General features: G+C 34.6%; 2 protein-coding genes across 2 annotated transcripts; both read left to right on the top strand.

The window, feature by feature from the left end:
* The first annotated feature begins 203 nt into the window (after positions 1 to 203).
* Positions 204 to 9,474, top strand: LOC145608306 (eukaryotic translation initiation factor 3 subunit D-like). Its single transcript, XM_081663922.1, has 2 exons — positions 204 to 2,076; positions 9,107 to 9,474. Exon 1 carries the CDS (start codon positions 332 to 334, stop codon positions 2,069 to 2,071), a length of 1,740 nt encoding a protein of 579 aa, XP_081520048.1. The 5' UTR covers positions 204 to 331; the 3' UTR covers positions 2,072 to 2,076; positions 9,107 to 9,474.
* A 3,365-nt stretch (positions 9,475 to 12,839) lies between these two features.
* On the top strand, positions 12,840 to 13,313 carry LOC145607040 (glycine-rich protein). The gene has a single exon (XM_081662824.1). The coding sequence runs from the start codon at positions 12,840 to 12,842 to the stop codon at positions 13,311 to 13,313; it is 474 nt and encodes a 157-aa protein (XP_081518950.1).
* The last annotated feature ends 634 nt before the right edge of the window (positions 13,314 to 13,947 follow it).

The following is a 13,947-nucleotide window of genomic DNA, read 5'->3' as shown; positions in this document are numbered from 1 at the left end:
GAGATTTTAGAGCGCCACGTATAATATGTATATATTACGTAAAACTAATTAAATAACAAATTTTTTTTTTCCTTTTTTTTGAAAAATTAAATAACAAATGTAATCACATAAATATGAAAAATATTTTTTACCTGATTATGATACTTGAATTGACCCCTTTACTCTTATATTATTCGTAAGCCCAATTGAGTCGGTTTCCCGGTTCGCTTAAGACTTCCATCTTCCATTGTTGATAAACAATACTAGGGTTTTTCTCTCTCCTCTTTTTGTACTTCCTCATCTCCACTCTCTCCCTCTCCATCTTCTTCCCTACAACAAACACAACACAACAATGGTGTCTTTCGAAGTCGGCTTCGTCCCCTTCAACCCAGATGGCTGGGGTCCACCAGAAACCACCACTACCACCACAACTCCATCTACCACCACCGTCCCCAGCAACGTCCCCTTCGCCCCTTTTTCTCGCTCCGACAAACTCGGCCGAATTGCCGATTGGACTCGCAACCTCAACAACCCCTCCAACCGTCGCAACAACGCCAACGACTCCGTCTTCGATTTCACCGGCGATGATTCCTTCGCCGCCACACTCGCCGCCGATGAAGACTCCTCCTTCCGCCTTGTTGATGGCAAACCCCCACCTCGCCCTAAATTCGGCCCTAAGTGGCGCTTCCATCACCACCACAACAACCCATCTCGCCATCTCCCTCAACGCCGAGACGAGGAAGTCGAAGCTCGTAAACGTGAGGCGGAGAAGGAGCGTGCTCGCCGTGATCGGCTTTACCATAACAACCATCGTATTGGGGGTGGACAGCATCAACGGCGTGAAGCCGCGGTGTTTAAGTCATCGGTTGAAATTCAGCCTGAGTGGAATATGCTTGAGCAGATTCCTTTCTCGACTTTCTCCAAGTTGTCCTTCTCTGTTCCTGAGCCTGAGGATCTTCTGTTTTGCGGGGCGCTGGAGTCTTATGATAGAACATATGACCGCCTTACTCCGAAGAATGAGCGTAGGTTGGAGAGGTTTAAGAATCGGAACTTCTTCAAGGTTACGACTACTGATGATCCTGTGATTAGGAGGTTGGCTAATGAGGATAAGGCTACTGTTTTCGCTACTGATGCGATATTGTCAACGCTTATGTGCTCGCCGAGGAGTGTTTACAGTTGGGATATTGTGGTTCAGAGGGTTGGGAATAAGCTGTTCTTTGATAAGAGAGATGGGTCTCAGTTGGATTTGTTGTCTGTTCGTGAGACTTCGCAGGAACCGTTACCGGAGTCGAAAGATGATATAAATTCTGCTCATTCTTTGAGTGTTGAGGCTGCTTACATTAACCAGAATTTCTCTCAGCAGGTTTTGGTTAAAGAGGGGAAGAAGGTGAGCTTTGAGGAGCCGAACCCGTTTGCGAATGAGGGAGAAGAAGTGGCTTCTGCTGGGTATAGGTATAGAAGGTGGAAGCTTGATAATGATATGTATTTGGTTGCTAGGTGTGAGCTACAGAGTGTGCTTGAGAGTAATAATCAAAGGCAGTTTTTGACACTTAATGCTTTGAATGAATTTGATCCTAAGTATTCTGGGGTTGATTGGAGGCAGAAATTGGAGACTCAAAGAGGTGCTGTTTTGGCTACTGAATTGAAGAACAATTCTAACAAGATGGCTAAGTGGACTGCTCAGGCGCTTTTGGGTGGTGCTGATTTGATGAAGTTGGGGTATGTTTCTAGGGTTCACCCCAGGGATCATTTTAACCATGTGATTCTCGGTGTTGTTGGATATAAGCCTAGGGATTTCGCGGCTCAGATTAATTTGAACATGGCTAATATGTGGGGAATTGTTAAGAGTATCGTTGATTTGTGTATGAAGCTGAATGAGGGCAAGTATGTGCTTGTTAAGGATCCCTCGAAGCCCCAGGTTAGGATTTATGAGGTGCCTGCTGATGCTTTCGAGAATGATTATGTTGAGGAGCCGTTGCCTGAGGATGAGCAAGCTCAGCCTCCTACCGAAGATGCTGCTAATGGCCTTTCTTCTGAGATTAGTGTGGCTGCCACCGATGTGGAGGACAAGGAGATTACTGCCGTGCCTTGAGAGGGGTATGGGATTCTATCTAGCTTTGTTTCTTGTTGTTATGTACTTGAGATTGTTTATTGTTATTTTGCTGCTTCATGTTTGTTTTAGTTATTTGCATACTTTGTAAGACTGATTTGTGCTTCAGCCTTTTGTATTCTTTATGATGAATTATTGGTTATTGAAGTCTGGTTTTGAATAGCTAACAAACCTCTAGAGTGTTGGACTGAAGCTTTATTAGCCTGATATTTTTCTTTATTTACCTCCATAACTATATTTTTAATGACGGTGGCTATGAAAAAAGTTTAAAGTAACTGCTCCAAAATACCACGTCACCTGTTTTTCAGTAATGAACCATACAGAATATAGAAATCTTTATTCAATAAGAAAGCATACTGACACTCACAGATTTATGCACCGAGGAAATCAGCTTCATTCACCTTCAACTTCAGAATCAAAGGAGTCATCAATGCATAATATTTTGAACAAACACAAATTTTTTTTTTACACAATTAGTTTCCAATTGAAATATTTTACAATGGGAAAAAAACAAAGAAATACTAGGTACGTACTTGCTCAATTATCAAAGATGTTGACTTGGGAGCTAGTTTTAGTAGCTTGTAAGTTTAAGCATCCCCCTTGACCTCATAGTGACTCAAGTTCTTAAAGATTGGTAGCTCTTTCTCATAATAATTAGGTTGCATCGTGATAAACATTTTGCCGTCAAATTCACAAAAAAATAAGCCAATATGTATGGAAAATTGTTATAAGGATTATAAACTTACCTTAGCTATAAGCCGCAAAGTACATACCCCGGAAACCTTTTTTATAAGATACTCCCTCCGTCCCTTAATACAAATCCTCATTTCCTTTTTGGGTAAACCAAAATACAATGCCTCTTTCTATTTAGAGGTTGTAGTTTTTGACATTATTACCCTCTTTTTAATGAGTTGTCATCTTTTTTTCCATTACTTTTTTTTTTATTTTACTTTTAACATCAATTTCAACACTCTCTCTCTTACTCTTCAATTATTCCCACCTACTTTTTCTTTCTCTCTATATGTCGCTAACCCCGCATGCATATATGTATTTGTAGTCATTAGTTTTAAAAAATTTACAACTTTCTTAATTCCCGCGCAAAAACCAAAAGAGGCTTTGTATTAAGGGACTGAGGGATTAACAAATACCTTAATTATTGTCATAATTGTTACTAATATCATAAACTTAATCTGAAATATAAAGATTTTATATTGTGTTACCGCACTCATTTTAAATTTTTAATGCGAATACATGAGGTGCATGTTTGTATTGATTTGCAGTGTCACGTACTTCTAATGTCTTGTGTGAGGATGTATCATCCCAACCATCACATTATTTGATATAAAGTTTATTGAAAGTTGGATGATAAGAGCAACTCTCGTGGATGATAAGAGCAACTCTCGTGGTTGTAGTTAGGGACTTGCTTGCAATATAAAATAATCTATAGCTACAAGCTTAACCATTTGAGCTAGAAAATGCAATTAGTTGGTCAAGAAAGTTGACTTTGTTAACCTAAAAAACAAATCAAAATTTTAAAACATAAATTAAGGAGGCATGGTTCATTTAAGTAGTAAGCTAATAACCAGCCGTTAAAACTCAAATGATAACTAGCTTAAAAGCTTATGTGGTATGGCAAGCTAATTTATTGGAGTTGCTCTAACAACCTCTTTATATACTCATCACCATTAGAATCTACTCGTGTAAGGTGATGATCTCAAGGCTTGTTAATTGAAATGTATCTGGTGTATCGTCTATTTTAACACCTAGTAATTTCAAAATCACTAGCCTCTTACGACAAATCAGCTCTAAAAACTTGTAACTTTGACACAAATTATAAATCAAGTTTTAAATTTTTTTTTAAATTTTATTTAGAGAATACTAATGATCTCAAGGCTTGTTAATTGAAATGTATCTGGTGTATCGTTTATTTTAACACCTAGTAATTTCAAAATCACTAGCCTCTTACGACAAATCAGCTCTAAAAACTTGTAACTTTGACACAAATTATAAATCAAGTTTTTAAATTTTTTTTTAATTTTATTTAGAGAATACTAAATATCAATTTTTTTTGTTTTGTTTTTTTTTTTTTTTTTTAAAAAAAAAAATAAATATCAAGTTAAGCTCAAAATATTTACGTATTTTTACTGCGTACACTATAAGTCTATCACTCAAAATTATTCAGGTCATTATTACAAGAGGATTCGTATCGGAAACATCATAATGTGTTTAGTATTCAATTGTAAGCATTCTATACATTTATATCTTTTCACCTTGGCAAAGCTTTGATCAATTATTGAAATTAAAATTCAAAACATGAATTGCATGAGTATCCCCTTAGAAAAAACATAGATTACACTATTAATTTGCATGACTCAATCTTGTGTCATATACTTTCTTTCTTATCTACAAAGTCTCTTATTGTCAAAAAGAAATGCCATAATAGAGCTTGATTCTTAGATGGGATTGTTACCACCAAGCAATGAGATGAATATGTAGTACGACAATTTTGTGAGCAAGGTTCTACTTCAAAACAATACATCCTATTACAAAGAGTCATGATTGTATGGTACAAAAAAACGTGAATATTTTGAGCTTAACTTGATTTTTAATTTGCGTCAAAGTTTTAAGTTTTTGGAGCTGATTTGGTGTAAGAGGCTAGTTATTTTGAAATTACTTGGTTTTAAAATAGACAGTACATTAAATACTTTTCAATTACCAAGCCTTGAGATCATCCACTTTACTTGAGATTGTCTACTTAACTCTTTAAGAGCTGTTTATCAAAGAATGTAACAGATGGGGTGAAACTTAGTATGGAGTTTTGGCGTTAAAGACATTAGATGACATTGTAAATCAATATGAACATGCACCTTCATGTATTGGCATCAACGCAACAAATCTTGAGTACTTTTGTATGAAAATGCAGTAACACATATAGTTTATAATCTAGATCTGCTCATCGAGGCGAATTATAATATTTCAGATAAAGTTGTTTATTTTAGTAACAATAATGATAATTATCAAGGTATCTGTTTGGGTGATTTAAGCACAAACCACTAAGGAAAGCTTTTGTATTCAATAAGAAAGCGTACTGATACATATTTAAGTTTGTTCAGAACCTTCTTTTCGTGTTACCTCTCACCTTACTCTGCTTCATTTTGACCTCCAATTCTTTCCTGGCTTTCTTTGACTTCTTATGTGTTTTCTCTGTTACTGCTTGAGTAACGAAACCATCTTATGCAGTACTGTTGGTACCTCTCTCACCTTCCTCATCTTCATTTTGGGTTTTTTTAATCTCTGTACCTTTAACCTCCAATTCTTTTCTGGCATTCTTTGACTTTTTAGGAGTTTCCTCTGTTTATGCTTGAGTAACAGAACCATTCAGTACTCCATTTGCACATTTCGCAAATGTCATTAGATGAAAAAAATTTCTCGTCTCTTTTTCACATAAACCTTCCCATTTTCAGCTGAAGAAATATCATGTTGTGAGGCCCCATTTGAAAGACCATTCTCTTTGCCATCCTCAATACTTTGTCATTTGGATCTTTAGTTTCGGTAATGTTTTCTGTAGTCTCTTTATTGTTACAGACCCTTCCTCAGGTGGATTAGGCAGGTTAGGCTGCTGTTTTGCAGCAAAAGGCTTTAGGCTTTAGGCTCTTTAGCTATGTGCTTCTTTCCATCAGCATGCAAAAGCAAAGCCTGCTGGAATGCTGGATAGTGTCTTCATCACTGAAGTCGTTTTATCTTGATTCTACTACACATTGTTCTTGCAATAGCTTTTGCTTTTGTTGTGATCAGCTGCTCACATTTTCAAACACCTGTTGTAAAGCTTCAAAAGTTTATTTGGTCTTAAATCAACATATTCTGGTCCCTTTGTTTGCAAATGACTACCCTGACCAAGCGAATGAATTTGCATAGAGCATGTTGAATTTTGTTGTCTCATTGTTGGTTCCTAAAGTTCAATCTCTTAATAAGGTATTACCAGTTTTCCACTCCTGAATTTTTTAAATATTTTAATGAAAATATTTTATGAAGTTCAATTGGTGGACAACATTCATGAACTGGAATTAGTCATGTTATTACAAGCTCATGTACTACTAATAGTTTTTGCCTTGATTTTTGTGGGACTGGTCCCAAAAATTTAATTTTGGCTATCCATTTACCAAAATATACCCTAAGAACAAAAATACAACTAAATAAATGAAAAAGATAAATGTCGTGCATGGCATGTGGACCAATCCTAGTTTTACATGCCTACTTTTTAAAAAAAGTTATTTACTACAGCATTATTGTAAAAAAAAAAATACAAATCAATTTTTAAAAGATCATAATTTTTTGATATCTCACACACTTCTCCCAATTTGTTTTCTTTCCTCTCCTTAAATTGTTTTAATGTGTTAATCATTATTTATTAACAATTTAATGTCATAAGTGTATTTTTAATTAATAATCAGAATTTGTAAAAATGAGAATATGTGGTGGATTATGGTGAATTGTGGATGAATTGCTTTTTTTTAGTTCTTTAGTGGGGTGAATTCTGAGAAAGAAAACATTTTGTGAACTGCGTGTCATGGACGATTGAAAATAATGTATAGATGGAGTTAGAAAGAGTGAGTAGAAAGTTGTAAATACTGTGGGGCAACAGGGTACAATTTGCATACTCAAAAAGAATAAATTAGAATTTGGTACGTCAAGTAGAAATTTTTTGTAATGGAAAATGGATACATCTCTTGGAAATGGAGGTAGGTTCTTTCAATCCTCCAATGAGGGAATGAGGATAACATTTTGCAGAAAAAATGATTATGCCCCCCCCCCCCCCCCCCCCCCCCCCCAATTGCGGAAAAAATTGTTTTTATTTGGTGTTTAACGGGTGTATTATAGTTCCCCCAATTGTGGAAAAAATTCTTTTTGCATCTGCCATTTCTTTACATGCTTCTTCTCTTGGTCTTTTCTCCTATCCATATCCCCCTCCATTCTTTTCTTGTATTCTTTCCCCTATCTTTTCTGGCTAGAAACCAAACATAGAGAAACTAAGTTACTATGTGTTTTTCCCTTACAATTGTTATCCAGTAAACTAAAATTAGCCTTAGTGTTAGGTCTGTTATTCATTTCCTTGTTTTCCTTATCGAGACACATGCCTTCTCCCTAGGTCTACCTTCTCATCCTTTATAGTTATCTATTTCTATATTCAATATTATAGGCTTCAATTTCTTGCTACTTCTGCTGTCGGTAGCTCTTTTTTGTGACAAGGTGGCTTGCTGTTTCTTGCCACCCCTTAGCTGGAATATGGCTGTGTTAGGTAATGACGAGTGCCCCTTCTCTGTAGAGAGAAATAGGTGAGATAATTCTCTCTGGAAACTTCGACCTCCAGATCCATTAGACCCCTTCCACACTAGATCTCATACCTCTCACATAGAAAATCTTCTATGGCTTCCATCTACTGGCCATTTCTTCCAGTTAATCTTCCTGTTATTCGTGCTCTATCTGTATGAAAGTCCCGGTGCTGTTACTTTTCTCAAAGCTGCTAAAGCAGCTAGTATTTCTTCTCGAAATTTTCAAGTACAAGTACTCCCTGTTGAGGTACTCATCGACCCCTAAACACAGTACCCTTCTCCCTCCTTTTTCCCTGGATCAATTCATTTTCTCCTTTTCATTCAAGATTTTTTTTTCCCCCTGTATCTCTTTTCTTCGGAATCCTTCAAATTCTAAGTTCCCCCCAATTTTTTTACTTTGTTGTGGAAATTAAGGTTTTCCCTTGCTATGAAGTATAGGGAATTTTTTCCCTCTTTTATAGTTACTGGTATCCTCGGATTAGGTTTTTCCATTTTCATTGGCTATTCCACAGAATCCAGACGCAGCGGAATTTGGGAAAAGCGATTTCACGTCTCTCTAGAAGAGTTGGGCGGCGCTCCTTACTACTGCTGATGTTCTTATCATCTCATGACGCCAGGGAATTCAGCTTTCATCTTCTATATATGTCCTTTTGTTGGTTCATGCCTTTTCTTTGATATATGTTTCCTCATATACCTGCTTGTGGCGTTTTCTTTTTGATTATTTTTGTTTAATAAGCTTACCATTAGCATCTTGTACTCTGAAATAGGATTTATCCTGCCTCTTATTTTGTTTGCTCGTGAATTATGCCTTGATCTAATCTGTGTCAAGGGGATGTTCTATTTTTTTGTACTGATTTTGGGAGTCTCTTTATGCTGCTTTTTGTTATGTACCTCTTTGCTGCCTATTTCTTTTGATGGAAGTGTTTTCTATGGATCGTCGTTTTTAACTTTATCCGCTTTTTACAAACTTTTGCTATATTTGTTGATTATAAATTTGATAAGACAAATGTTTTGTCAAAGCTTATATTTACATACCACACTGTATGTATTCTTTTTCTCTGCCATTATGTGAGCTTTGTAAACACCATGAGGTTTCAGACATTTATTTGCCCATATTTTCTACATATTAACTACGGAGTATCAGATTAGTTACTTTGTTATTTTCTTGTTAAGATGGTTTTGTGTCTATTTTGTGATGTAACAGTATATATGGTTTTGACTCTTATACTAGTACCTCATAAAGAACTTTCTTGACATTGGGTTTTGACTTTGACTTTCACCTATTTATTAGACTTTTGTCTGACATTGTTTATAAGACCCACTATCTTCATAATTCTTATTTGTTGCTCTGTAATAGCAATGGATTTCTAGTGAAACTTAGATCTCCAATTATCTATGGTTTTAACAAGTGCTAACTGTTGAGTCTTTTTCTTCTAAGATCTATTTACTGCAGTTTTTTTTTAAAGACTTTGTCTCTTTTGGTCTTCATCTTACTTGTAACTTTTGGTATATTTTGTCCAAAAACAAAAAACTTATTGGTATATAGCATGGTCTCTGGAACAATTTTTCTTTATTAAAAAGAGTTATCCTTTTTTTATCTAATTTCTCGTTACTTTTCTTTTTGTTATTGGTTTTACCCTTGGAATTTTGCTAGTACTAATGCACATTTTTTTTAATCTTATTTCAGAACTTATACTCGGAACTCCACCAATCATCATGAATCAGTCCTTGTCTACAGTGTCTCCTTATCGGAATTTTCTCCGTTTGATATGCATATTTAATGAAAAAACTTTGCTGTGGTGTTAGGGTTGATTATGCAGATTCACAAACAGAAAAATGTTGTTGATTTTGCAGTCAATGTAACCAGCAGTCGTTGATTTTGTAGTTTTTTTAATCTCTGTTGTAGTTGATATTCTATTAACATATAGAGAGCTAAATTGATATCGAAGAGTTTTAATAAACCTCAATTTTTGCTTGTGCCAATAATCGTTTTTTTTGTTACGAAAACATGTACAAATTTTGCTTTAAATGTGGGTTTAACTTGTATGATTTTAATCTGGAAGTATAATTTAGATTTGATTTAAGTTGAAGCTGCACGTAATGTAGTAGTATTATAGTTTTATTTATTCGTTGTTCGATAAGTTGAACTTGTATGATTTTCTCGTTTATCTCAAGCTTTGATTGCTGTAGAGAAGAATCTCAATTGTTGATGATTATTTCTGAACATAATTCAAACGAACTTATAAGCCAGTCACTTCACACCTCATCAACACCATCTGTTCTAGTTTACCTCCTCCATCCATCTTAAACACTAATGATTTCATAACAATGACTCAGATTAACCTTCACCGGCTGTGATGTTGGGAGATAGACGTAGAGGACGAGGGGTAATGACTAACAGGAGGGCACAATGGAGAGACCATCGGAGAAGGGAAGGAAAAAAGGTGGAAAACGCCTAAGAATGGACAAGGATTGTATTATTGGATGGGAAAGGAGAGATGGGGAAGAAGGGTATTAATTGGTCATTCTTCATTTCTTGATATCTAAAAACTCTTAATTTAAACAAACTTTTAGAAGGGAGTAATGATATACTACCTTGCGGGTCATCGGATTGGGTTTTTTCACCCCTACTACGTACTTGCATAATCAAATCATTTGCCTATTAGTTTTGACCGCTTAAATACGCTTTTTGTCCTCAAATAATCTTTATGTTATGTTTGAATATACATATTTAAATAATTTTCCAACTTTCGATTAAAGTCATCAAACCTCAGATCTTATATACTTAGTTAGGTAGTTGAAACTTTTGTTATAACTAGGGTGACTATCGCGCACGTCATAACTAGTAATATTCGGGAAACTCTTTCGGTATGGCCTTACATCAAAACTTTAGTTGTTAGTAGCATTAATAAGGGAAAAATATGTAAACAATTATTTTTACGGGTATTAATGTCTGCACACTATTTTTGAGAGTTTTAAAAAGAGCTAATTAACATTAATGGGGCAATTAAGTAAATAAACATTTTGGAGGTGATCTTGCAAAAGAATTCTGGGATCTGAATTGTGGGGGAGTGGTCAAACCGAGTCCTGCAAGAGATAGAAAGTCAATTGCCTTGAGCGGTGTTCCGAGAGAGCCCCTCCGACAGTCAAGGTAGTCAACTGTGTTTAAAGAGAGAAAATTTATAGAGAGAGAAAGAGAGCGGAGAAAATTAATTACTTGGCTAATCTGTATAGATACGTATTTATAGGAGAGAATTAACCAACTTGATTAGGGTTAGGATTAGGGTTTCTAGCCATTGTGGGATGTATTAGGCGCTGCTGGGCCAAATTAGGGTTTCTCGGGATGCATGTTGTGCATGATTCTGGAATATTCCTAATCTAGGGTTCAACTAAGGGCATTTTGGTGAATCCTATATTTAATGAACGTGGGCCCACAAAGGGTCCAAGCAGGAGGGTATAATCAGTAGTTAATGGCTGAGGTCGAACTTAGCCAACACTAGCTGAGGTCACTGCCAAATTGAATATTTAGTGTAATAAAAATGAATATTTTTTTTTTTTTTTTTTGAAAAAAAAAATGAATATTTTCTAACTAAACCTAATTTACAATAATTATGTATTTTTCAATAATCAAATGTTCATTCTTATAAAGTAAATGTTCATTTTCACGCTGTATGATGTTCATTCTTATAAAAATAAATGTTCATTTAATTTTTTTAATTAATACGAAGTACAACTTTTGTGTTTGTTTATCCGTTGTATAAAATGTTCATTTTTATAATAAAGGATGTACAATAAACATTAGCATTAATAATGTTAGACATTAGCATTTTGTTCATTATTAAAAAACAAATTGTTGATTTATTTAATTGGTATTAAATCATTTAGCTCAATTATATTACATAATATCAATTCAAGAAAATTGAACAAATCAATGTATTTAACTTGAAACTTAAAAAAAATGTTGATGAATAAACAATAACATCATAGGTTTATTGTTATTTACAACTAAAATGTTCAGATATATAATATTAAATGCACATATAATTTTTTTTTTCAATTTCATAGTCTCTTTATTTTACTCTTATATTATAAATGTTCATTTTTATTTAATGCAATGTTCTGAACAAATGTTCATTTGTTTTCTGTAAATGTTCATTTTTTTTCTAGTAGATGTTTGGGTGCAGCCTCAGCTAGCGATGGCCGAGCGCGACATCAGCCAAATATTTGCGGGGTATAATTGTTCAATCCCTATTCATAAGTGTCATCTCATACTTTTTAAAAGAAGAAGAGGGAAATAAGAAGTATTAATATTTGCATTATTGTTATCATGACCATTGTGACGAATGAAGTTCATAACAAAATAAAGAGGGAAGTGGATTGTTGAAGAAGATGAATTTAGTTAAGTATATATACATATAGATTATGAGATTTGTAATAATGAAATGACAATTTTACAACTTTAATTTTCATGTTTGAGAACTTGAATTGTTTTCTTTTTTGATGAAAAATAATAATTTTATTTTTTTGATTAAAAAGTAAATAGTTTTTGGACATTTTTAAATCATAACATACAAAAAATTATATTAACACTGGATCTTGTTACTCGCAACAAAGGAATATATTTTATATCTCATAAATAATAACCCTTCGTTACGAGTAATAAATATCGGAGGTGATATATGGTCTTCCTAATATGATTTATTTTTATTTTTTTTTATAAAATATCATCTTGATACTTTAGGAGAATAATTAATATATCAAAACTTCTTACTTACAAAAATATAGAGAGTATAAGGTCAAACGAGTGTAATGAAATATGCTTCAAGTTTGATATATTTTTTTTGGTTTATTTTTATTTTTATTTATTTATTTTTTCTGACGGGAAAGTTTGATATGTTAATTATTCTTTAATTTTTCTAGAATAAGGAAAGATAAGATTTATTATTATTACTCCATATTTTTCAAAAAAGATTGGATAATTTTTTAATAATCAACAAAAGGTTGGATAATTAGAAAACAAGTTTTCCTATGGAAATTGATTTTGGCACATCCTAAATTGATTTTGGTACACCTAATGTAAGAGCACAGTTTTCTATACTCTTCTCACATAGAGATGTGCCTAAATAAATTTGAGGTGTGCTAAAATCATTTCCCTACTACTCCGTATAAAATTACCAAAATTCCTACCGTAAATATAAAATTTAATCCCACGTTTTTCCCCATTGGTAATTGGTAAGGAAATTAAAGACGTGTCAAAGTTCTCGTCACACCCCGACACGCAACTATAAAAATATCGTCGTTTCATCATATAAACCATATAAACCATCACATAAAAACACCCTCTTAATTCCCCAATCTCTTTCTAAAAACCTTCACCTTCCTCTCTTTCTCTCTCTTCAATGGAGGTTTCACTTTCAGCAATGGCGGACACAATTTCTCTTTCTCACCAACTCTTTATCACCGACTCCCTTCGCACCTCCTCCGTCATCTTCCCTACTGACGCCATTGCTCCTTCTCCCGTCAGATCTCGCTCCGCTTCCTGCACCTCTGCGCGCCGTACTCTCCTCAAGCGCCGCCGTCGCACTCGCCGCCGATCTCCCCCTTCCAACGGCGAGGATGACGGCGGATTCTTCGGCGGCGATGATGGCGGTTTTTTCGGCGGTTTTGGCGGCGGAAGTGGCTGGAATTCCGGTTTTGGAGGAGGTGGTGGTGGTTTTAATTGGGATGATTGGTCTTCGTCTTCTTCGTTTCCTGATGATCCGGCTTTCGATTTCGTTTACGAGGTTTTGTGTTGGATTGTTTTCTCAAATTGCTTGCATTTTGCGTTCAAAAAGCTTGTTCGTTTGATTACTGAGGAGAGAGAAAAGGTTCCTTTGAGAATGGAGGTTTGCTGATGATTTACCGGTAGTTTTATTCGTTCTGATTGATTGTATATAATTGTACAAATATAATTCGATTTCTAGAATATATTGCTGTGTTAATTGTACATATAGTAGTGAATTTATTCATAATTTGCGGATGTTATTGTTCCTTAAATTGCTTTGAATCGATTGATAATTTGCCGAGATTACTGTTCCTGAAATTGCTGTGAATTGATTAATAATTTTCCGAGATTATTGTTCCTCAGATATTTTTGTATTGATTCTTAATTTGCTGAAGTTATTGTTCCTTAAACTGCTGTGAATTGATTGATGATTTGCTGAAATCATTGTTCCTAATTTGTTGAAGTTATTGTTCGTTGTATTGCTGTGAATCGATTGATTTTTTAATGAAATCATTGTTCCTTTATATTGCTGTGAATTGATTGATTAATTGTTGAATAATCGTTTCTTAACTTTGGTCTTGAATTTGATTGATAATGTGTGAAATTCATTGTTCTTAATGCATGCTATGATAGTCGTGATTGTGTTTGTGGTTTGATCGTAGTTGGGTTTATTTTTGGGAAATTCTCAACGGTAACCCCCAACTTTTGCTACGCACCAATGGTGACCTCCCTTTTTTTTATTATACAAAATGACCTTAATTATG

This window comes from Chenopodium album, chromosome 23 (assembly GCF_948465745.1).
Source record: "Chenopodium album chromosome 23, dcCheAlbu1.1, whole genome shotgun sequence".
Classification (NCBI taxonomy): domain Eukaryota; kingdom Viridiplantae; phylum Streptophyta; class Magnoliopsida; order Caryophyllales; family Amaranthaceae; genus Chenopodium; species Chenopodium album.
Note: the sequence above shows the minus strand (reverse complement) of the source record. Positions and strands in the feature narration are given on the sequence as shown.